This window comes from Anabrus simplex, chromosome 1, assembly GCF_040414725.1.
Source record: "Anabrus simplex isolate iqAnaSimp1 chromosome 1, ASM4041472v1, whole genome shotgun sequence".
NCBI classification, from domain to species: Eukaryota; Metazoa; Arthropoda; class Insecta; order Orthoptera; family Tettigoniidae; genus Anabrus; species Anabrus simplex.
The window spans coordinates 1,677,010,890-1,677,037,659 of record NC_090265.1 but is presented as its reverse complement, the minus strand read 5'-3'; the positions used below and the strand labels follow the sequence as shown (position 1 = coordinate 1,677,037,659).

At 42.5% G+C, this 26,770-nt stretch overlaps 1 protein-coding gene across 1 annotated transcript in view; it reads right to left on the bottom strand.

The window, feature by feature from the left end:
- The window catches only part of LOC136863658 (phorbol ester/diacylglycerol-binding protein unc-13-like), a gene marked incomplete at its 5' end in the record, with an annotated part of 744,937 nt that overhangs the window by 390,532 nt on the left and 327,635 nt on the right, over positions 1-26,770 (bottom strand). The window contains one exon of the mRNA XM_067140026.2: positions 14,304-14,406. Coding sequence (XP_066996127.1) covers positions 14,304-14,406 — 103 coding nt within the window. The remainder of the gene's footprint in view (positions 1-14,303; positions 14,407-26,770) is intronic.

The window sequence follows — 26,770 nt, the reverse complement described above, 5'->3', positions numbered from 1 at the left end:
CAGCCAGAAGGCGTGATCACTCTTAAGGTAAATAATTGATAGGAAGAGCATTGTCACATTCACGGTGTTGGCACAGGAGCGACGATATGTCTTCTCTAGATCTGCGAAACATAAATATAACTCTTTACCTTCTCAGAGCTTTTTTAATTACCTGGCGCATGTTGAAAATTTGATTATTACACTGACTGACAGAGCAAATGCAACACCAAGAAGGAGTGGTCAGAACTTTATGACAATTGCAGGGTAGACTGACGTCACTGAGGTATGCTCATGATGTGAAATGCGCCGCTGTGCTGCGCACGTAGCGAACGATAAATGGGACACGGCGTTGGCGAATGGCCCACTTCGTACCGTGATTTCTCAGCCGACAGTCATTGTAGAACGTGTTGTCGTGTGCCAGAGGACACGTGTATAGCTAAGAATGCCAGACCGCCGTCAACGGAGGCATTTCCAGCAGACAGACGACTTTACGAGGGGTATGGTGATCGGGCTGAGAAGGGCAGGTTGGTCGCTTCGTCAAATCGCAGCCGATACCCATAGGGATGTGTCCACGGTGCAGCGCCTGTGGCGAAGATGGTTGGCGCAGGGACATGTGGCACGTGCGAGGGGTCCAGGCGCAGCCCGAGTGACGTCAGCACGCGAGGATCGGCGCATCCGCCGCCAAGCGGTGGCAGCCCCGCACGCCACGTCAACCGCCATTCTTCAGCATGTGCAAGACACCCTGGCTGTTCCAATATCGACCAGAACAATTTCCCGTCGATTGGTTGAAGGAGGCCTGCACTCCCGGCGTCCGCTCAGAAGACTACCATTGACTCCACAGCATAGACGTGCACGCCTGGCATGGTGCCGGGCTAGAGCGACTTGGATGAGGGAATGGCGGAACGTCGTGTTCTCCGATGAGTCACGCTTCTGTTCTGTCAGTGATAGTCACCGCAGACGAGTGTGGCGTCGGCGTGGAGAAAGGTCAAATCCGGCAGTAACTGTGGAGCGCCCTACCGCTAGACAACGCGGCATCATGGTTTGGGGCGCTATTGCGTATGGTTCCACGTCATCTCTAGTGCGTATTCAAGGCACGTTAAATGCCCACCGCTACGTGCAGCATGTGCTGCGGCCGGTGGCACCCCCGTACCTTCAGGGGCTGCCCAATGCTCTGTTTCAGCAGGATAATGCCCGCCCACACACTGCTCGCATCTCCCAACAGGCTCTACTAGGTGTACATATGCTTCCGTGGTCAGCGTACTCTCCGGATCTCTCACCAATCGAACACGTGTGGGATCTCATTGGACGCCGTTTGCAAACTCTGCCCCAGCCTCGTACGGACGACCAACTGTGGCAAATGGTTGACAGAGAATGGAGAACCATCCCTCAGGACACCATCCGCACTCTTATTGACTCTGTACCTCGACGTGTTTCTGCGTGCATCGCCGCTCGCGGTGGTCCTACATCCTACTGAGTCGATGCCGTGCGCATTGTGTAACCTGCATATCGGTTTGAAATAAACATCAATTATTCGTCCGTGCCGTCTCTGTTTTTTCCCCAACTTTCATCCCTTTCGAACCACTCCTTCTTGGTGTTGCATTTGCTCTGTCAGTCAGTGTACATCCCAAGAATTTTCTCAATCTTTTGAAAAAACTATCATCTACTACCTCAGTGGCAAAGACATGACTGTAAAGTACTATAATCTTCACGGTATAATATAGTGTCGGAAGTAAGAAATATTTGTTGCCTAATATTTTTAGGAAATGGCTCATAATATTGCATGTAAATATTCCAGTGGTTTTCTGGCTTCCTATATTGTAGGGTAATATCCCCCTCTCTGCTTTCCAAGATACTCGATATATAATGCGAGATGTCCAAGTACCTTTATAGCTGACATTATCACCCGATTACGAGACTTTATATGGCTACATCGTATCATGTAGAAAACCTTCGGAATGACGATGGAAGATAAGAGATGCAAATTAAATAATAATTTCCTTCATCTATGTAGCATTATAACAAAGGAGTGTACAGAGCACAATGAAATGGTAATCGAAGTATATGGACATATACTAGTGAATGCAAACGTGTATTTGACTATGGTGTTCATAGTTACTGCAACACATCTCCCCTTCCTGTGGATGTAATCTATGTCTATGGAGCAGAATGTCTGTCTATCCGTTCCTTATTCAAATCTATATCGTTCCACCCAATCTGAACCAAATTTTGTATACTCCTCTGTGTAATCCTGCCTAAAATAAATATGAACAGCCGTCTCCATTTCCTAGATCTAGGCGGTTGGGCACATTAGCATAGACTAATATATGAGAAATATGGAATTTACTGTACAAGGATGCCTTTGCTGGCAGGACGTAGTGTTTACAGTGCACTATGTCTTCTGGTATGGGCTAGAGCAATATTGTTACTTTCATTGATCTGTCTCAGCTTTATCCTTGGCTTTGACAATATGAAAGTGACTGAGGTATGAGTGATGCTAGTAATGCCATTCCTTATGCAGCTGGTCCCTGCTATGAATGGTAAGAAAATGTTGCTCATGGGGTCAGTTGGTGCATACATTTCAGTGGGCTTGGCAGACTGATAAGTAATAGCAACTTCTGGCTCGGTGAGGAAAGCAATGGGAAACTACCTCACTCCTCATTTCCCTAGCACGCCTGTTCAGTGATGCCTAGGCGATTTATGACAGCTGATGGCAGAGCTGTTGAGGATCCAACCAGCCTTCGAGCTGAGGACTAAACATACATACATACACTGTACAAGGACGAGACAAATCTCATTTTAAGCCTCACGACGTGAAAAAACTCGGCGTGACCCTACGGGACCACGTTTTAAGGCACTAATACTAACCGTTTTTGATATATTGGCACCACACTACCCCTACTATAGAAATCGCATGAAGAAATGGCTGGCCGTAACTATGCCAACTTCAGCTCAAGCATTATATAGTAAAATACAAGCCTGGTGTTCAAAGTAGGCACGTGCGTGAGTGTAGGCAAAGCCAAAGAGAGATTACTTAAATTCTTTACATTCATATCTAGCGTTAAATTGTTGAGATTATTTCTGGAACGATTGTTATCAGCATCATTGTAGTGAAAAGCGCCAAAGTGCTTTCTTTACTTACAATGCCGAATTCTAGGTAGCGTTAATCTGCCGAGATACTGGATCCACATTTCCATACTCTTATCAGTATAGTAATTGTGAGTAGAGCTTAATATACTTTAAAACTCACAGGGAGCTTTAATCTGCCACGGTACACAACCCATTTTCGACTACGGAGACGTTATATACAGCAGCTTAAACAGCACACTCGGTAATAAATTACAGCGAGCACACACCGCATGTATCCGCTTTATCTTCAATAACCATTGAAATTGATCTAGGTACTTCTGGAGTGAGAGAATCAGTCGTCTAGAAAAAGACCTAGTCCGTTGCCCAGGAGACAATCAGATGTATAACAGTATCACATGCAAATACACCCTATATGGAGGATCCTTTTCCAAAATCTTTACAGATATTCAAAAAGAGAATAAACAGCAACAGAGAAAATAAATGAAATGTTAGAGGGCATTCGACCAGTGCAGGTTAATGTAAATAAAAATGTGTGTGAATAATTTAATTCCATCCCCTGGTCTAAGGAGTTTGGACAGCCGAAGTAGGGGACTGCCTGTATGGGTGAAGTACAGTGGGGACTTCGAGGGCCCTGGGACCGCTACGGTAGCTGTGAAGGCCCTTCAGGAACTCTGAAAAGTGGTGGTAAAAGGGGCTCTGGTTAAGACGCAGCAGGTCGTTATGCTACTTAGGTTCGAGAATGGGTAAAGAAAAGAAAAAGTAAATAAATGCAATGTAAATTTTAATCTTATACCAGTTGTACAGTATCATTTGAAGTCATTCCACATACTGTATATCAGTTGACTATATTTGTAAATAGTACAGGAGATATTATAAGTATAATTTTGTAAACAATGTAAATTTATTAAGGATGAGCTGTGTGTTTAATAGAAAAAATTGTTAGCGTAAATTATATAATATTGTATTATAGGAAAATTTTATTCTCTTGTTAATTTAATATTTAGTGCTTGACAATAATGTATTTTAGTGTACCATTTGCCACCGAGGTAGACACCTCATTTGCATATAAAGAGATTTTGATTTGAATCGAGCTGGAACACAGCAATACTCCAGTTTAGCTTGGTGTTACCCTGGATTGTTCGCTGACCTTTACCACACACTGCACCAAACTCAAGGCAAAAGTTTCATCACGAAACTGCCTACTGCGTAGTGTAACTGGTTCTGGATGGCGTGCCCATCCTCAGAAAGTAAGGACAACTGCCCCAGCACTCTGCTACTTTGCTGCTGAATATGCTAGTCCCGTATGGTAAAAATCAGCTCACGCAAAGAAAAGTCGACATTGCCATGAATGAAACCTGCAAGCTAATCACAGGCTGTTTAAAACCAACACCCACACACAAGTTGTATTCACTTGCAGGTATAGCCCCACCTGATATTAGACGTGAGGTGGCCGCTAATATCGAGAGACGAATGGTTTGCAGCATCTTAGCTCATCCCCTTCATGAACCAGCCACCACCAGCTCGACTGAAATCCAGGAAGAGTTTTCTAGTCTTCTGCTCTACTTGATGCTGGCCCAAAAAAGGCCAGAGTTAAGCTATAGAAACAAAGATACCCAGAACACCCGGAACGTGTTGAAATGGAAGAAAAGTTGCCATCTGGTCACGAGGAGGGATGGTGTATATGGAAGTCGTTAAACAGACTGCGGACCGGCGTTGCAAGATCTAAGGACAATCGTATGAAATGGGGCATCGTGCTTGGTGGGAACTCATTGTGCGAATGTGGAGAGGAAGAGACTTCTAGGCATCGTTTGCACTGTCTTCTATGACCAGATTCATGTACAGGGTTGGAATTGGCACTGGCTGGAAACAATGCCATCAATGTAGCCAAATACTGGTCACAACTTGTGTAAATAATGTATATATAGTGTAGATATTTTCATGTAATACCTTATTTCTCCTTTTTGATTTTTATGTACGTTCTTCCATTTGTTATACTTCATGTGCATATTTTATGTACGATTAATTTGTTCGTGTACATTTTTCATATTCAGTACATATATTCAGTATCACTTTCTTGTATAATTATATTGGTATCTCTGACACGAATAAATAAGATCTTCAATAAACCGAGACATTGCCATATCTTCCCTTACCTCAATCAATTATCTTGGCTATATTTAGAGGAGAGACGAAATCTGCACTCTGTGTCAGTTATTCATAGTGTTCTACGGAGCGAAACACCGGTTTACTTGAGAGACGACCTTCAGTACCTATCAGCCAGAAATAATCACCAAACAAGGTCATTAACTAACTCCCTTTTAAGTTTCCCTACCCATCACAATACTGTTCAAGAGAAGGTATTGTAAACATTACTGAGATATAAGAACATAATCTACAGAACATGTATAAGATAATGTACTTTCATCATGTAAATATTAACCTTAGGAACTAGACGACAAGCTTTTCCAGTTAGTCTATATGTCTTTTCACGAGAGTTGAATCCTGATGTAAATATAGTATGTCCACGCCTCCGCCGAAGAAAGAGTTGTGATTCGCTGAGCGTGCAGTACAGACCTCCACCCCGTCAACATCTCGTGTTCTAACGTACAGGGCTGCGCATCACATACGACAACAGTGCGAAGATCTGTACTTCTGAATTAACGACTAAACCTGGATTCGGTTCACTTAGTTTAACACATTCACAAAGCACTGCCTATGGTAACGTTTGAGCTGTTTTCCTCTTTTGTGCTTCACTACACGCGATGGTCCTACCTCTTGCTCGATTTCTCTCAGTATGAATACTTCTGCTGCAAGATGCAACACCTTATGTCCACACTGTACAGCTTGGGACTTTCCCTCACTACGAGCAGACTTCCTGTATTACACGAGGCCTTGTGCCTTCATTTCTCATTATTTAATCACTATTTTATAAAAGAAACATATAGATATATACCGGTATATATGAAAACCATATTTGAATTTGATTACGTACTCTTCCAAACTCTCTAAATGTAATAAACTAAACTAAAATAAAATTAATGAGTCGAATTACTTTTCTTCGAGCTCGCATACAGTGGAGTGAGTGCGGCTGTCTCTTCTCCAATAAACTACGTCTGTGTCCACGTGAAAATCCATCTATTTGTTTACATCAGAATTAAACTCTCCTGAAAAGCGGTATGTAAGTTACACAATTTTAGTATGTTGTAGAAAGTAACGTAAATGAAGCAGTGTATCATGGTTGGGCATAATAGCAGGCTCTATATAGTCTGAGCCAAGCCATGGATAGAAGACGATAATGATACACTTCAATACACATTTCCATACTCGTATCACGATAATGAATGTGAATAACACTAGTGTTGCTTTCACTATTTACAAGGCCGAGAAATATAAGAAATTCATTCGTCATTTACATTAATGTGTGAATAGGAACTTTATTCTGTGTTGTCGCAGATCATTGCCTAAGTCTGTTTTGATCTTCTTCTCTCTGCCAGATCATTGCTACTTGAATTAGTTCCATATGACGCAGTGAATCATCAGTTTGAAGTCTGTACAATGTAAGCTATCGGACAAAAATGAGTCACCCCTGGAGAAATCATTACAAGCATCCCTTAATACCTTGTAACTCCGCCTCTGGATTTGATGATTCGGTTAGGAAGTGAGTTCACAAGATTGTGCAGGTGAAGGTTAAACCATTCACTCAGGATTTGGTCGCGCAATTCCACCAAATTGGGGTGATGCTCATTTCGGTGTTTTACCCACTGTTCCAACATGTCCCATAGATTTTCAGTTGGGTTGAGTCAGGTGGATTTCAGGCCAATAGTGATTCAATATCGTGGGGGAGTGTTCATAAATACCAGTCACATATGCTACCATCCCGATGAACTTTGCTGTTGTAATCTTGAGAAATCGGAGTATCAATAGCATACCCACCATGCAGATGTTGACTGAAAGGCAACACCTGACCATTCAGAACGTTTAAATGAACATTGTGGTTCATGTTAGTGGTGACCTCAGTAAGCGGGCTCAGTCCGTGATACGAAAAACACCCCAAAACATCACAAACTCACCTCCGGTTTGAACCTGACCTTGCACGCATCCAGGATGAAATGCTTTTTTTTGGTCTTCGGTGCACTCGACAACGTTCGTCATTGGAATTTTAAAAAGATTCGTCAGACCACATTACGTTCCACCAGTCAGCTATTGTCCACGTTCGATGATTTCTAGCCTATTAAAGACGAGCAGCTTCATGCGCCTGTGTGAGCAATGTCCTTTTCCGAGGTGACCGGCTCTAAAATTTCATTGCATGCAGTTCCCGTCGCAATGTTCTCTTGCTAACACGTAGGAATGGAGCCTTATTTCCTGACTGCAGCAATTCCTGTCGGGTTTGGAAGCGATTTTGATTCACAAGCCGTGAAACGCGTCTCCCGATCCCTCTCAGTCAGGATCTTTCTCCGACTACAATTCTGACGTCGTGTATGGTGGACTCGTGCAGTAAGTTACACCAAACGTTGAACAGCCCTCTGCGAAACACCAACAGATCCTATAACTTCACGCACCATATGGCCATCCACACGGCCAAACACTATTGTCCCTTTTGCCACTCAGCCACATCCTTACATCTACCAATGTTGACGTACACTGTCCGCTTGCAACATCAATAGCTCACTGATCGCTACTGTCTTATGCCCACGCAGAGGCAGTGCGCGTACGGTTGAGCAGAGGACCTGTTCGCTGCGGCATCTGTGCAGGATGTTCCAACATGTCCCACAGATTTTCAGTTGGACTGAGTCAGGTGGAATTCAGTCCAGTAGGTATTCAATATCGCGAGGGATTGTTCATAAATACCAGTCACATATGCGTCCAGCCCGATGAACCCATCTATGCGTGCACACTAGAATGACTAATTTTATGCCCTGTGAGCTCAATTTGACAAGATATGTGCTATTTTATTAGGCGAGGGACTTCAGAAAATTTGAATTATTTATAAAGCTGGATACAACAGATAGTATTGAATAAATAAAATCCCGTATTCCACGCGTTGACCTTTTTTCTGTCATTTTATGACGCTATGCATCGCAACTAATATTCCCTTCCCTGTGTACCTTTACAAGGCAGCAGCTTGGTTTATGTTTTTTAATTAAAAAGAAAAGAGGGGAAGGGGATGGGCGTGCTCGGCGACAGAGTGCAGGATTATTGACAGCATTTTGTTTTGTTTTTCCGTGAAGGAAAAGGGCGCTCCTAACTTCAATACCTCCGTCTAGCTCCTCGGGTGACCACGTAATCCAGGAGGCTTAGTAGCAGAGCCTCTTCATCCCTTAACGAAGCGTGAGGTTAAAAAGGGTTGCGTTCTATTGCGGTAAATGAACTAAAACGTATTCCAGCCATGCAGTAGCCATAAGTTATCTACTATATTTCCTGACCAATCCTCAGATATTGCCGGCTACTCAGAGAGGGATTCAATACTGAATATTTTATCCAGTTTGGGTGGAGTCAGCATTGGGCAGTGCGAGAAATGTTTGAAGAAGTTGACGGTAAATTATTAAACGCAGAAACATTCCAATGTACAGCTATCGTCAGTGGTTGAGTTGTTCCGCGCCCCAAACACGATCAAACAATTTGTAAACTGTTACTGTAAAAGTACAGTCACACATCGCAAACATTAGTGACTGAACTTCTACAGTTATGCTAAGATGTCAGAAGCAGTTTCTGTAACTATTATAGCAAGAATTTGTTGCTTTTATTGTGCTCATAAATACTTGTTTCAGTGGTATGTGCTTATTTGCCGTATAAATGCCTATTTAATGCTTTTTGACATTCTTTCACAGAAGCTAATTTTTTTCCAATGCATGGTGGGATCGACAGAATTATTTTCTCGTTTCTCAATATATGTTTAACTTGCAGAAAATTCTCTGAAATCTCCATAAATAGCAACTGGGGAATTTATTAAGAACAAACAAGGAACAATTTCTGTACCAGGGGGCACATCTTCCCTTCCTATTTGAATTGGGCGCCTTGCCACCATAGCCATCATTGATATAAACTTTGAAAATTTTAAATGTTGAACATGTTTTCTACCAATTGTTAGATGGCTCCAACGTCGTTTCTCTAACGTCATCTGGAGTGTCAAGCCCAAACTAAAATTGGGAGAAAGTTTCCATTTTGAGCTGGCAAAACCTGTGGTTATGCCGTTGTTTCCTTTGCTTTAAAAAGTTGTCTATTATATACCTGCCTCCGCCTCCTTTTCCAGCCTATCATAAGACAATACGTAAAATTATTAACCAATTGAGGATATGCAACCTAACTTGAGGCTATCCGATCAGTGCCTACGGATTGTGAACATGTAGAAGTTTCTCTCTCCCTCACTTCATAAGGAGAGTGTTCTGGGAACTCAGTGTCTATTTTATTGATAGTGCGGGGTATTGAGCTTCGTCGAGGAGGATTAAGAGCAACTCACGTAGGGACCCCAGAGGGAGATGGGGCATCATGGCCTGAAAGAGTTCCTAAAAAACAAATCAGGTATGGCAGAATACATTTAAATAAGTGATTGTTTCAGCGTGTGAAGTACGAGGAAGACTTCAGAAACTTTCTTTTAGAATGTAACAGACTTCTTTTTTGGTGTAATATAGGATCACCAGCTCTATATTAGGACATAACTGGTATTTCCCCTAAATTGATGTAGAGAAGCACGAGTGGTTACCCTCGGAACACTCACTTACTAATTGTACTTGGGTGACTAAATTTTCTTAACGTCTAAATTTTGGATCTCACTTTCAGCATTATTTTCCCTCAACCAGGTTACCAGGTTACCAGGTAGAATGGGATTCAAACCTGCGTCTTTAAGCGTTAATGTCGCTTAGATTTTATCTTTGATATTTTTGTGGAGTGCTTATTTTCTGCCCCCATTCCTTATTTTGTGTCAAACCCTTTAGTAATATTCCTTCTTTTCCCTTTGTGGCAGAGTATTATGGGGCATAGGCCTCTCCATATGTTTCTTATTGAGGGTAACCTTTGAGTGTAGAAGCTTTTCTCTGCGAGCCAGCTTCAGGCTAAGATGTATTGCCCAAAAGAGGTATACCCTGGTAACATGTGTCCCACGCCTGGAGATCGGTAATTTAGAAGCATACTGAGAGACATATTATGTTTTCCTTTTCGATCAGTATCACCTTATAGGGCGAAAAACTTGTCAAGTTAATTGTAAACAGCTGGTTGTGAAGCTAGTGAATTACCATACTTCACTTTTAGATTGGGTAAGATACGGGATCCCTTCCTTTATTATACTGTATGTAACTTCTCAAAATTGTACCTGATAGAAGCGAAGTCGCTTATTTTATACCAGTTTGGAGTTTTCAATCTCCTTTGTAAATGTCTGAGCTTCCAAGCTCCCATGTAATTATTAAGAGCTGACGAGTTTTAGTTGAATTACTTTGTTGAGACCCCAGGGGCGATTGTCGCAGTGTTGCACAATCCCAATAATTTTATACTTTATTTCTCGTCTTTTCTTCTAATGTTTTAGTTTAATAAACCTAACATAATATTCTAAAAAGTATAACAATCAACCAACCATCTTTGAAAACATTATTGGTCTTATCTGGAGTCGAGCCAAGTGAGTTTGGACAGGGAGAACTTGCGAGAAAGGAGACGACTGTTCGACTAAGTGGTATGTTCTAGGCTTTTAGTGGAGAAATGGCGTGGAATGACATTAGTAGACGAATACGTTTGAGTGGTGTCTTTAAAAGCAGGAATGATCACAATATGAAGATAAAGTGGGATTCATGAGGACAAACTGGGGTAAATATTCGTTTACAGGAAGGGGAGTCAGGGATGGAAATAACTCACCAATTTCTTTGAAATCTTTTAAGAAAAGGCTACAAAAAACAGCAGATAGGCAATCTACAACCTGGGCGACTGTCCTAAATACAGACCAGTAATGATTGATTGATTGATTGATTGATTGATTGATTGATTGATTGATTGATTGATTGATTGATTGATTGATTGATTGATTGATTGATCGATTGATTGATTGATTGAGTTGGTGGTGGTGATTATTGTTTTAAGAGGAAGTACAAGTAGGAAACCATCCTCTATATAACACTAATCAGAAGGGAAAAATGGAAGGGATCCGACACTTCGAAAAATGAAGATATCGGCCAAACGAAGATAAGGGCCACGAAGGGCATGAAAATGAAGGACTCCCTAGCCCTCGCAAACCTAATAGCGTAGGGGTCGGAAAAGAACAAGAGTTGACCAAGGGAGGTCGGATAGAATAGATGAAACTAAAGAGCCTGGCACAAGTAAGTGGAAGCAATGCCAGGACTCAGCTAAGGGCCCCGTGGTCGCCAACCCAAGCTCCAATGTTCAGAGCCCCTGAGGCCCCTTTTAGTCTCCTCTTACGACATGCAGGGGATACCCTGGGTGTTACTCTACCGCCCCCACCGACAGGGGAATCGAGCCAAGTGAACAGCAGTCGTGTGTTGCATACATCAATGGACACATATTCGAACCTGGGCGCATGAAGTGGCTGTATGAAGTTACCGGTGCGTGCGTAACAAAATAAAAGGTGAGACCAGTCAATCAGGATTATGGAAGGATCGCCCGTTCCAGGTAGATACCAGACAGCTGGAGACCCGCTGTCGGTACATATGCAAATAGCCACTAATTAGTGAAGTGATCTTCTCATTATCAAGTGAAATTGAGTGTCCCTTAAATAAACAGGTTTTTATTTTTAATAATATGATCATTTTTATCGTAAAATGTACTTTAATTGCACTAACTGGGCTTTATTTTTGATAACCCTAACGTCCTCTTCTACTGGTTTTCCTCCACACCTGTAGTATCACAAGTGTGAACTGTGTGACACATGTGGATTTGGCACTGTTTTACGTCTGGATGACCTACCAGACACCAACCCTTTATGGAGGGGTGTAGGCCTAATCACTTGCGTGTTTTAGTGTAGTATGTTGTCTGAATATGAAAATAATATTGTGTTAGAACAAACACAAACACTCAGTCCTTGAGCTACAGGAATTAATCAAATGCGATAAAAATCCTCGACCCATTCAGGAACCGAACTTGGGATTATCTGAACCGAAGGCCTCAATGTAAACATTTAGCCAAGAAGTTAGACTTGTGATTTTCCTATTTATATACTATATTGCTCATTTTACGAATAAAACATGATAATTTTGAAACGGTTAATTATTGGAAAGTTTGAATTGGACTTTGGTTTACTGAATATCGGATATACAGGATGGTCAGAAACAACATGAACCCGGTAAGTGAGCGTTATAGGGTTTGTCATGCTGATAAATTAAATTCAAAGGAATAATTCGATATATCTCGCCGATGTCACGTTATCAGCAGCTAAAGTTAGCCAATCACACCGCTTCGCGGGCGCATTCAAATGGGCTTTGCGCTACAATGTTGCTAAATCTGTAGGTAGGTTAAGACCGGTATGCGAGCACTAGGGGAGGAGTTTGAATACTGATCTCCTAGCTGACAGACCCGGTACGCTGACACCAGCTGAAACCAACGGCGTGGCTGTCAAAATGGTCCTAAGTCACGTTCAGATTTAGAAATTCCCCCGCAAAGCGATCTGATTGGCTAACTTCAGCAGCTAATAAAATGACAACGGTGTGAGATATCGAATTTTTCTTTTTTTAAATTTTATCAGAATGACCAACCTTATAACGCTCATATACGCAGTTAACGTTGTTTCCGACAACCCTGTAGAAAAACCATTCCAAATTTGAGCTCAATTGGTACTGTTTTTTGACGTAATTAGGTGAGAAAAATTGACCGAATTAAGGCAAGACAAAAAGTGTCACAAACATTATATTTAATACTATCATTGGTTTTTATGTTCCACTGACTACTTCAATGGTTTTGGGGATACGGAGGAGCCGGAATTCTGTCCCGCAGTAGTTCTTTTACGTGCCGGTAAATGTTTATTTTTCTTTTACAATCTACTTTACGCCGCACCGACACAGGTAGGTCTTTAGCGGCGATGGGTTAGGAAAGGGATAGGCGTGGGGACGAAGTGGCATTGGCCTTCGTTAAGGTACAGCCCCAGCATTTGCCTCATGTGAAAACGGGAAACCATGGGAAATTATCTTCAAGGCTGCTGACAGTGGGGTTTGAATGCAAGCTGATAGCTACGTAACACAAAGCGCGTAGGTACTTGCTCGGTGTCGGTAAATCTACCGATATGAAACTGACGTATTTGAGCACCTTCAAATAAAATTGGACTGAGCCAGGATCGAACCCGTTATCTTGAACTCGGAAAGCCCAGCATTCTACCGTCTGAGCAATTCATCCTGATCGATATTTTGAAAAGAAACATATTTATATTACAGTTCTCTCTGAGAAAATTTGTGCAAAATTGCACGAAGGTCTTCGCAGCCAGCGATTTGAACACGATGTAGTCTCGACAGGCAGGCAAGCATCATTTCATTCCTATACACTATAGGAGGGTTATTATAATGTGAAGGTGAAATTAACAAAGGTTGATCTTTCTTGATGACGAGTGGACGGACAGCATCACTGTGTACCTGATGTAAGTTTCTGTCCCGTCATGCAAAAATTGAAGATCAGGAAGTTTCAGGGTCCCACAATCATTTCAGTAGAAATTGAAAGTTATATTATTGAAAAGAAAACTGTACGAGATTGGAAGAAGGTGGCTTTTAGTATTATATATACAGAGTTGTAATTCGTGATCTAGTTCCACAACAGGTGACTCATTCACAGTCAACCATGAGAAGTCTTTTAAGAAATACTCCAGAGAAGGCAGCACTCGGATATGGTGGGTTGCCATTTAGAAGATAAAATCTAATCGGATGCATTGACTTACCAAAATCAAAACACAAACCAAAACAAACCACTTTTTTTCACACATAATATTAACTCACTTATGTGGACTGGTAAACTAAAAATGTAAGGCTGTTTGGTGATGCTCCCGGCGCTACCTTGGCGCAGGTCAATATCTCGGAGCTCAACAATCCAGGAAGTCCTCCACGCTAATCTCCTACGTATTCCCTTATCGTGCCTTCACAGTTTTACGAGGTTAACGATCCAGTAGAGGAAGAGGCTTTGTGGGCTGTTTAAGTGCCATAAATTTCCACTCAAAATCTTGCCGTTAAGTCAGAGGCTAAAACATGAGGAAGAGATGTCGGAAGTACTTTGGTGCGTGAAGTATGCTCTCTCCCACCTTGCGGGGGAGAATATAGACTACTTACAAGAGGAAGTCCTGCTCCCAGCAAGGGTTGGGCCCCTTCACCGTCACCGTGGTGGACTTGACATTCTGCAGCTTGAGTGTCACGTACGTGTTGTACTGAGCGGCTGAAACACAGAAAAATCGTACAATCAACAAACTGTTTTGGGATCTGAAACACTTCAAAAACTTGTTACACAGGGATATTCCTTTAAAAAAAATGGAACATAGTCATCTATAACCATGACATACATTATTATGTTCCCCCAAAGAAATGTATCATTTTAAGGCTTGTAAGCATTCAACGACCTAATATCCCCCCAATTTTTTTTTTCAACAATTGGCTTTACGTCGCACCGACACAGATCTTACAGCGACGATTGGATAGGGTTAGGAGTGGAAAGAAATTGGCCGTGGCCTTAATGAAGGTACAGCCTCCAGCATTTGCGTTGTGTGAAGATAGGAAACCACGGAAAAATATCTTCAGGGCTGCCGATAGTGAAAATTAAGTATTATAATGCCATTTGGTGATCGTGAAAGTCTACGTCTTATGATTACTAAACTCTAAGGGGAGAATATTTTCTACAACATGGAACATTTAGAACGTCTCAGACTGAAAAAGGCTCGTATAGTGTCGTCTCCAACATTTTGTATTAGACGTCGGGACAATAGGATCGTCCCTGAATTCGCATTACATGACCTAATATCTCCAGAATTATTAAAATGTATCATTTATTTTTTAAATCGGCGTGTCATTTATTAAGAAACTCATTTCAAAAACATGCTTTCGCTGTTCACTAAGTTACTGTTAAATCAAGAGGAAGAAGTGGATGATAAAGTTCTGGAAGGAAACGAGGCTGTTGATGCTGATGAAATGGGAGACACAAATTTGAGGTCAGAATTCGACAGTTTTGAACGATCTGAATAGGAACAAGGCACTACTGGCTGCCATAGGAGTAACCAGCATGGCGAGGTTATTTCACTTTTAGTGTGTAAGATGCATGAGGCAAGAGAAGTGCCATTTAATTTAAGACAGAATGCTGTTATACCTATTCCCAAGAAAACGGCTGCTGAACAGTGTGAAAACTAACGCATCATGAGTTCAGTATCTCACGCTTGCAAAATTGTAACACGTATTACTTACCTACAGAGAATCTCCGTGGCTCAGGCGTCAGCGCGCCGGCCTCTGACCGGAGGGTTCCGTGGTTCAAATCCCTGTCACTCTATGTGAGATTTGTGCTGGACATAGCGGAGGCGGGACAGGTTTCTCTCCGGGTACTCCGATTTTCCCTGTCATATTTCATTCCAACAACACTCTCCACTATCATTTCATTTCATCTGTCATTCATTAATCATTGCTCCAGAGGAGTGCGACAGGCTTCGGCAGCCGGCACAATTCCTATCCTCGCCGCAAGATCGGGGATTCATTCATTCCATTCCTGACCCAGTCGAATGACTGGAAACAGGCTGTGGATTTTAATTACTTACAGAAGAATGCAAAGACAATTTGAAGCTGCGTTGGAAGAAGACAAGGCAGGCTACAGAGGACGTGAAGCAAACGTGACTTTATGTCTGAGTTTAGAGGATCGAATTAAGAAGGACAAGCCCACATACACGAGATTCGTAGATCAGGAAAAGCTATTCTATAATTCTTATTGGAGTAAGGTATGAATATGAGAAAAAGATTAGAGTATACGAGGTTTGTCCGGAAAATACGTATAAATCCGTCGGGGTGACGTATCACGTATCGTGGAGGCGCCGCCAGGGGGCACTGCTGTTGTCGCCAATCTTCTCAACGCTCAGTTCGAGTCGCAGAGCTCTGCGTGTCAGTAGCAGTGTGCGGCTGCTTGTTGAAAGTTACCCGTTTTCACCTGCCGTCGGTATGGAGCTCTCTCTGATTGAGGAACAGCGCATCAACATCAAGTCTCAGAGCTCGTGTGGCCCGAGTTCGACCGGATTTGGCACAAGGGGGCAGGTGGATCCTTCATCACGACAATGCGCCCGCTCACACGTCGCTCGTTGTGCGTGAGGTTTTGGCCCGAAGCTCAATCACCGTGATAGACCACCCGCCTTATTCACCCGATTTAGCCCCTTGTGACTTCTTCCTGTTCCCGAAATGTAAAATGGTGCTTCGGGGGCGGCACTTGGGTGATGTGGAAGCCATCAAGGGAGAAACGACACGGCAACTGAACAGCATCACAACTGAAGACTTTCAACAATGTTATCAACAGTGGAAACTGCGTTGTCTCAGGGAGAGTACTTTGAAGGAGACCATATTGTAATACCGTACCTGAATAATTGTCAAATAAAGTTATTATTCAACTTTTATACGTATTTTCCGGACAAACCTCGTATATAGGATGTAGTAGTTATGTAGATATTAAATGATTAGTACCGGATAGGATGGTATGGAGGGCTGCATCAAACTAGTCTGTGGATTGATGACCCAAATAATAACACAACAACAACAATACTGAACAAGTGACTGTGCAGTTTGGGTCACGTAGCTATCAGCTTGCATTCGGGAGATAGTGGGTTCAAACCTCACTGTCGGCATCATTGAAGATGGTTTTGCGTGGTTTCCCAATTTCATACCAGGCAAATACTGAGGTTGTACCTTAACTAAGGCCACGGTCGCTTCCTTCCCATTCCTAGCCCTTCCCTATCCCAATGTCGCAATAAAACCTATCTGTGTCGGTGCGACGTAAAGAAGATTGTTAAAAATCAGAAAATCAATAGTTACTACGAAGTAATGTGAAGCGAATAGTTTGGTTCGGTTCGGTCGTCATAGGGTCCCGATATCAACCCCATCAGAAAGAGGAGAAATGGACCGGTGGACGAATTTTGAAATGTTCCAGTAAATACGGCAGTGCATTTCAGGGGACGTAGTGCACAACCTATACCTTTTTTTTTTTGCTAGGGGCTTTACGTCGCACCGACACAGATAGGTCTTATGGCGACGATGGGATAGGAAAGGCCTAGGAGTTGGAAGGAAGGGGCCGTGGCCTTAATTAAGGTACAGCCCCAGCATTTGCCTGGTGTGAAAATGGGAAACCACGGAAAACCATCTTCAGGGCTGCCGATAGTGGGATTCGAACCTACTATCTCCCGGATGCAAGCTCACAGCCGCGCACCTCTACGCGCACGGCCAACTCGCCCGGTACCTATACCTCTAATATCTAAAGTTGATTTCTGACAATTCTTAGAGGGAGGTCCGTTTACTGCCTTCCGGGCGGGATAAAGGGAGTGGGGGGTATGGTTGCCATGGAGACGAAGGTATAGCGACTGCGGTTGCCATGGAGATAAATCTTCTGGCCAGCTGGTCTTGCTTGGAGTTGCCTAAACTCTCACTTCTGAGCTAGATCTTGTCGCAAGCAGTTCAGATAACGTAATATGAGACCAAGTCAATCATAGTCTGGCCAGGTAGTCTACAACAGATCACAGCGTTCTGAATGAACGAGGGAACAAGTGAGCCGGAAGCGAGGGGTAAGAGGAAGGAATGCTGAAATGTGGCAACATCGTGAAATGATCCTCCCTCCAGCCGTACCTGTCAGAATGCATCTTCAGTTATTGAAGGTATAGTTGAGACTGGAGATTCCTATTTCTGCCACAACGTGTTTTGGCGCGATTAATCAACATTATTTTCGTTCCCATTTTATACTGTCAGTTGATATGTCAATGCTGGTATAGTAAAATCTTGTTGTAGGGAAATGTTCTTAATGCTCAATAATAGTACTTATTTTTGTTAAAGATTGTTGAAGATCAGTAAAATTATGTTAAAACTAGCATTTACCCGGAGGCTTCACCAGCAATGCATCACGTTGTTCATTAATATCCCCGCGGATGCACTTGTAATATTTGGAGGTAATTAAGTGATGCACATGAACTGTTGCGGTAATAGAATGTAATATGATACCAACAAACACTTTAAAATAGATCACAAATAGAAGATGTATTACGTTTGTTTTTCAGCAGTTTGGCAACTTTTTGAATTATTGAATCGATTAGTTAAGTTACAACATATTTTCTAACTGCGATGTAGTGAATCCAGTGCCATGGAAAAATATTACGTTCCAGTTGAGGTGAAAGATTCAGAGCAGACTTTCCAATCTACAACTTAAACGAAGTCTCTGCATTGAATCTTGAATTTTTACGACCGCATTGTAATCGAAACCAACTTTCAACTTATTAGGTCGTGTTACGTACGTTGAGTACGTGTTGAAGAGATGTTAAGTACAGAACAAAAATGGCCAACCAGACACCAGTGGGATCCGAACCCACAACCTCCCGATTTCGCGTCGGTTGCTCTACCAATTGAGCTATGGTGGCCTAGGCCATCTTTGTTCTGTTGGAAAGGATCTAAGCTACAGGTCTGGTACTACTAGCATCACACTGTAGAGTGCGTTTAAGTTGCCAGTTGAGGGCCAAGTCAATGAATCTTGAATTTTCGGATCCCACTGGTGTCTGGTTGGCCATTTTTGTTCTGTACTTAACATCTCTTCAACACGTACTCAATGTACGTAACACGACCTAATAACTTGAAAGTTGGTTTCGAAGTCTCTGCATGTTATGATAAGCGAAGTCAAGGAAATACGTATTATAGCCATCGTTTAAGGATCAAGAAACGAAGAGGAAAGCAAAACTAAGGTACATTACATAGGATTGAAGCAAGTAAACGGCACCTGAAAGCTATCATGCCATGCTCATTCATGGAACTGAGATTAATTTCTCAGAGAATAAATAGCGTCCGCCTCTGTGGTGTAGTGGTTAGCGTGATTAGCTGCCACCCCTGGAGGTCTGGGTTCGATTCCCGGCTCTGCCACGAAAATTTGAAAAGTGGTACGAGGGCTGGAACGGGGTCCACTCAGCCTCGGGAGGTCAACTGAGTAGAGGTGGGTTCGATTCCCACCTCAGCCATCCTCGAAGTGGTTTTCCGTGGTTTCCCACTTCTCCTCCAGGCGAATGCCGGGATGGTACCTAACTTAAGGCCACGGCCGCTTCCTTCCCTCTTCCTTGTCTATCCCTTCCAATCTTCCCATCCCTTCACAAGGCCCCTGTTCAGCATAGCAGGTGAGGCCGCCTGGGCGAGGTATTGGTCATTCTCCCCAGTTGTATCCCCAGACCAAGAGTCTGAAGCTCCAGGACACTGCCCTTGAGGCGGTAGAGGTGGGATCCCTCGCTGAGTCCGAGGGAAAAGCCGAACCTGGAGGGTAAACAGATGATGATGATGATGATGATGAATAAATAGCTAGTTTGTATCATAGATAATCCTTTCTATTTTAAGTTCTTTGCTATTCGTTTGTCCGGTCTATCCGTTAAGAGTTTTGGCATCAAAAATGGCGTCAACACATGAAACTTTCTACCCGTACATCACACATTATAACAAGTTTTATGAAAATTTTTACGATATAAGTACTTCTACGACCGGACCGGTTCATTTATGGGATTGAGGTTCATTTTGCAGAGATAAAATCGCTACAGTGTATCATAGAGCAAAATACAGGGAAGTACCAACGAAGAGTTTAGTCTTGTAGGTACCTCTACAAGGTTTGACCATATTCCTTGCTATTCTAAGTTCCATGCTTTTCGTGTGTCCAGTCTATTCCCTAAGAGCTTTGGTAGAACAAATGGCGTCAGCACAGAAAATCTTCTACCCGCATATCACATATTGTGACCAGTTTTATTTTATCAAATCTTTGACGATATAACTAACTCTTCGATCCTCAATGAGCCTTGCTGAAAATTTTGACAATCAGTGGAGGGGTGTAAATTTGAATAGCGAATAAATAAACTTACTTCTGATTTCATGGATAAAGACGTCGGATCGGATTGTGTTTAATTAATACCGCTAAGTGATGGGACGACATTTTGATGTCACACTTCAATTTTGCAATCCTAGTATTCCTTGCGTTTAAATGCATGCTTTTCTTCAGCTTTCCTCCTCCTGATTATTTGTACATTCATGTTCATAAAAAACAGAACACCTTTAAAGATTAGAGATAGGAAATTCATATTCACAGGACATGTTCATTAGTATGTTCTTCAGAAACGATTCGCATTTGAGTCACCTAAGTTCAGCACGTGTCCTGTTGCGTAGTAGGCACTGGGTCGTCCATGGGCACTAGTAACTTGTTCCATGCGTGATGGCATCGACAGGTATAAGGGGCCACTGGCGTCCTGGGGTACAGCCATCCATGCTGCATTCACAGTTCATCTTTGGTGGTTGACATTGGGTCACAGCGCCGCACCAGTCGTTTCACCATATCCCACACATTTTCGATTGGTGACAAGTCCGGTGATCGGGTGGGTCAGGGTAACAGTCTGATATCCAGTGACAACAAGAAGGTAAGTGCTTGTGCAGCAACATATCGTTGGCTTTCTTTTAAAACCTCGTATGTCTCAATGCTCTTCCCGCCCATTATATTCCTCAAGACTGGTCACGCCTCTCAACCACATATGGATATGCAGTCCATAAGAATAATTTTCGTTGTGTTCATTTTCGCATGCTGGTCTGTAAAGGAAAATGGACCTTATCATATCGTATTGTACGGATGTTGTTTGCATGGCGAATTTATGCACTCCTACATTATAATGCATTTAAGGTTCATTATCCTTTACAATATAGCAGAGGAAAATGAACAGAATGAAAATTATTCTGATGGACTGCATATAAATGTGTGCCTAGGAGGCGTGACCAGTATTAAGGGATATTATGGATCGGAAGAGCATTGAGACATACGAGGTTTTTAAAGAAAACCGACGATATGTCCTGCCGAAATGTGGCGTCTGGGGTGTGGTGCATAAAGGGTATGGCTGCGGGTCGCAGGATGCCATTCACGGAAGTCAAACTGGTCACAGCGCCCTGGACACGCACCAACTGTGATTTTTGGTTGTACCCAAAAGCTCCCCAACACCATAAGGCTATGAGTTGGTGCTGTGTGTCTTGTGTGAATGCAGTCAATGTGATGCCTCTCCCCCAGTATGCGGCAAAGAAAAATGCGGTCATCATTTTCAAACAAACAGAACTTGGATTCGTCCGAAAACACCATCTGCTGTCATTCCTGTCCCCAGTGACGTCGTTCCATACAGTATTGCAGTCTAGCATGTTTATGCATATTAGTCAAAGGTAGGCGCCGGTAACCCAGACAGTAATGAATGGCGACGGGCTGTCACTCCTTATATTGTACGATGTGTTACACTGTTCCGCTGTTGCGCCAGAGCCGAGGAGGACGCAGATCTGTCCTGCAATGCCATTCAGATGAGGTGCCGATCTTCTCGGTGTTCTCGTCGTGTTCGACCGCCTTCTCTGTGCCATTCTGTACACACTCGTTGCCCTGCCAACACACTTCGTCCCACACGAGCAGCAATTTCACGGTCGGTTGCATCACTTTCTCTCATGCCAATGATGCGCTCTCTTTTAAACTCACTCATTTGACGGCATGGTTCTCGCATACGTCTGCGAGGTATCCTGCACGTCTGTTCAAGTCACAGTGATTTATTGCCTTCTGTTTATAGCGACAACGAGATCCGCAGGTATATTTTACCAGTCGGTGGTGGTGAGCCGTGATATTGATGTGGACCTTGAACGTGATGGCCAACATAGTTCAAATGCTAATCATTTCTTCAGAACATACTAATGCACATGTCCTGTGAATATGAACTTCCTATCTCTAGTATTTCAAGGTGTTCTGGTTTTTATAAACATGAGTGGTGAATTAACAGAAATCAGACTGGGAAAAGGTGTTAGACAGGGTTGCTGCTTATCACCAACTTTGTTTAATATTTACTTGGAGGAAATTATTTGTGAATGCTTGGATGGTAAAAGAGGTGTCAACGTTGGAGGCAAGAGAATTGAATGTATAAGATTTGCTGATGATATGGCAGTAATAGCTGAAAACGTGAAGGACCTCCGCAAAATGCTGAGAGAATTAAACAAAAAGTGAGAAGAGTATGGAATGAACATAAACAAAAAGAAAACCAAATTCATGATACTTGGAGGTAAAGGTGAAAAAGCAACAATCAAGATAGGGGGAGAAATTATTGAACAGGTGAATAAGTTTAGATAAGTATCTTGGAAGTATTGTGACTGAAGACCTTCACTCTATAACAGACATAAAAGCTCGAATTGCCTTAGCCAAGGAAAGCTTCAACAAGAAAAAACTGCTTTGTGGCCCGCTAGAGAAAGATCTGAGGAAGAGCTCTATATGGCGCTGAAACATGGACATTAAGGAAGGAAGAACAGAGAAGAATAGAGGCATTTGAGATGTGGATTTGGCAAAGAATTGAAGGAGTAAAGTGGGAAGATAAAATATCAAATGAGGAAGTTCTGAAGAGAGTGGGAGAAGAGAGGAGCATGATGTCCGTAATCCAAAAGAGGAAGAAAAATTGGATAGGGCATAATCTAAGATACAACACTTTACTACGAATAGCAATTGAAGGGATGATAAAAGGAAAACGAGGAAGGGAAAGGAGACGATACCAGTTATTAGCCAGCATTAGAAAAAGAAAGGAAGATTATGCAGCAGTGAAGAACAGGGCACAAGATCGAGAGATATGGAGGTCACAGCCATGACTGGACCTGCTGGATGGCAGAACAACCTATGAATGAATGAATGAATGAAGTGTATATTATTCTGAACCTCATGTCTCATACTGAACGCCTTTAGAAATTTCAAGTAGGCCTACATTAAAATGGGGAAGTAAAGCATCGCATTAATTTTGAAATAAAAGATTTCGCAGTTCTTTGTGGTGTGTAAGATGCTTGCAGTGAAATCTGCCCACATGTTTGGAGGAAAAGATCTGCATTCAGCTAGCTCGTAGCGTACAATTCAAACTGCTGTAAAATCCAAGTAAAGTGTGCTTGGGTTTATAAGGAAATCCAAAACTTATATCAATATAACCAACATGAAGTTGGTAACTGTATTAGGGTAGAACCCGAACCATTCTCGCTATAGCCGAATTCATATGCAACCATTAAAAGCATGCCTGACGGGGTGAATATTGTTAATGCAACAACAGTTTCTAGAGGTTTTAGATATAGGTAAGTGCTCAGTAACTATAGCCATTCATCGTCATACTCGCTGGCGAGTGTAATTTTCCGAATGCATCGATGTTGACAAGAAGTTCCTAGGTGGCTAAAGAGACCAATTCTAGGACCTCCTTGTTGGTGTACAACCAAGCGGTCCGTTCTTCTCTGATTATTTTATTTTCTATGTTGTTTCTGGTCAGATTCGTGCCTCTATGACTGAAAATGAAAATCCACAGTCTGTTTCCAGACATTCGACCGGGTCAGGAATGGAATGAATGAAGCCCCCATCTAGCGGCAAGGATAGGAACCGTGCCGGCTGCCGAAGCCTGTCGCACTCCTCTGCAGCAATGATTAATGAATGATAGATGAAATGAAATGGTATTGGAGAGTGTTGCAGGAATGAATTACGGCAGGGAAAACCGGAGTTCCACCTCCGGTTTGTCCAGCACAAATCTCACATGTAGTGACCGGGATTTGAAGTACGGAACGAGTGGTGAGCGGCCGGTGCGTTGCCGCCTGAGCCACGGAGGCTTCCTTGCCTCTATTACTGTTGTTCGGCATGTTTTTGGCCTCCATGGACAATACGACGCCACGTCAGCCGATCAGACGGCCTCGTGGTGGACATGATGATAATAATGGGTTTTTGCCATGTCAAGAAAACAAGGTGAAATTCTTTACTTTTCTCAGAGAACTTTGCTCCGCCTCTTCAGAAGAAGATTCGACAGTTCACGAGGAATACTTCTCCAACAATGGGGGGTTTGAATTTAAGAATGCTCTACAGTTGGACTATAATAAGTGGTACTCTCACTCGTCACTAGATGGCTCTTTCTGCGTTTGCCTTCCAAGTGAGACTACTACAATCGAAAATGTTGTCATTCCTCTCCCTGGCGGAGGAGGCGGGCCTCTTAGAAGGTGACGCCTTCTGCACTCTTGTTACAGAGTATGAGTGTTACGATTATGGTAGAAAAATTACATATTTGGGTATTAACTTTTTTATTTTTTCTACCACATTGATTCCCGATTCTTCTGATAAACCTTGCTGTTACTGTGTATCAAGAAATATCTTAATTGAAGCTTAGAAAGGTGTCATCAGATCCCAGGACAGTGTACAATGAGCCATCTAGTGACGAATAAGAGTACCAGTTAATATGGACCAACGGTAAAGCATTCTTAAATTGAAACCTTCATTAATGGAGGAGTCTTCCTCTTGAACAGTCGAAATTATCTCCTGAAGACGTGGAGAAAAATTATCTGCGAAATGTAAATAATTTCACAGTGTTTTCCTGACACGCCGAAAACCCAAGAGCTTATTATCATTTCTACAGTTACATCCTCCCAGTTACTGTAGTTTGGCCATCCTTGAACCATTATTACTGCCCTCTCTGATCGTGTTGTCCATTCTCCAATTTATAATATGTCATCTGCTTTCGAAGATGTGAATTAGGTATTCGGGGGACTTCGTCAGCACATCGAAACTGAAGTCTAAATATCATCCCGTCGATGTGCGAGCATTACCGAGTATATGACAATGCTCTTCCAATCCAATATATTCCTTAAGGCTGGTCACGCCTTCCAGCCACGTATGGATATCCGAACAATTTTCGTTGTGTTTATTTTCTTATGCACGTGTGTAAAGGAAAATGAACCTTACCGTAGCGCACTGTACGAATGTATGCTTGCATGTCGTATTTACGCAGTCCTACAGTATAATGTACAATATTTAAGGTATTGCTTCTGCAGTGACGATACCCTGAACGCTCGTGATTTAGTCACCCTAGAAATATTAAATAACTGTTCGACGGTCCTGTAACGACGATAGCCTCAACGTTCGGGGTATGGTCTCTCCTGAAGTTATAATAAATACAGTAATTGTTCGACGGTCCCATAATTTTGTTCTAATTATTCTTGAAATAAATGCTGGTAGTTCTTCCTAATTTACTTTATACTATTAATCATGGCACAATGTTAACTTTTAATAATTAATTATCATACCCCAACTTAAATCCATCTTCGAACTTCACCTATGGCCTATACTGACTCCTTTACTATTCATAACCGTGCATTTACACAATACTGGGGTGCTTTTCATTTATTAAAAAAAAAAAATTGAGGAATCTGGAGGCGTCTATTGGATCGGACAAAACAGAGCATTCCCTGTTTGTTTGGGCTCATCTCTTGCAAATACTTGTTTTTATTTCAAAATTACCTCCAATTGACAGATCAAATTTACACGTCACCTTCGTTTTAGAAAAATACAGTCGACAGCTACAAGCAAGTCTTTTAAGGAATAGCCAAGTGAAGGTGGTGGTGGTGATTACTGTTTTGAGAGGAAGTCTATTCTCTAATGAGACTAATGTGAAGGTGGAAGAAGTAGGGAAACTTCGAAGAACGAAGATATCGGCAAAAGATAGGGAAAGGTCACGAAGGGCGTGGAAATTAAAGACTCCTTGGGCCTCATAAATGTATTAACGTTAGGGTCGGTAAACAGTTTATGGGTTGACCAAGGGAGGTCGGATAGGAAAGGTGAAAGTGAGGAGTCTCGCACAAGTCAATGGAAGCAATGGCAAACTCATGTGGGTATTCGTGTTCACCAGCACACGCTAACAAGTTCAGAGCCCTTGGTCCACGTTGTAGTCGACTCACGGATAACGTGGGTGTTATTATAGCACCCCCACCCACATCCAAGTTCCGTAAAATTAGAGGCGAATAAAATATTGATCACCAGCTCAGCCATGTCACCTTCAGAAAAGATCATGGAAGAATCATTTTTAACTCTTGCTTCTGATGTCGGCTGTATTTTTAATCATAATAACTTGAAGACATGCGTCAGTTTACAATAGGGAGCACACAAAAGCTATTGATCAAGCAAGGTTAGGTCGTGTGGATACCCAGACCTTTCAACACAGGTCCTGGCTAACAGTGGTACTTTATTGGTCTGACACGTCAGGGGTGTACAACAAACAGTCTCGTCGTGGACTGGGGCGGGCCGTTAACAAGTAAACCTATTGCATTACGAAGATTAGATCCGGTTAATGGTAAAACCTCGATAGTATTCCACTTAATTGATCCTGTCAGGGAGTGCAGCACAGATAGGAACTAATACGAATATTATAAAGGGGTGACAAAGACAAAGATCTACGCCCGGCCGCCTTTGCCCCCAGGAATTAACCCGGTACTCATTTTTGGTGTAGGCTGAGTGAAAATCAGGGTCATATGCACCTCCGGAAGTGGAAATCTCGTTTCTTAAATTTTACGACTTCCTGACGGGGATTCGAACCCACGTCTTTCCGGGCGAACCGAGCACGCCTTTTTCCGCCTCGGCCAGGCAGCCCCTATAAAGGGGTGACCCTACTTAAGTTTTGTACCAAAAATGGCCTAAGGACCGACAGATATTTTGGTTCTAGTGAACTTTCGAAACCACGTAGTTGTACATTTATTTTTATTTTTTTTATCTCCAGATATTT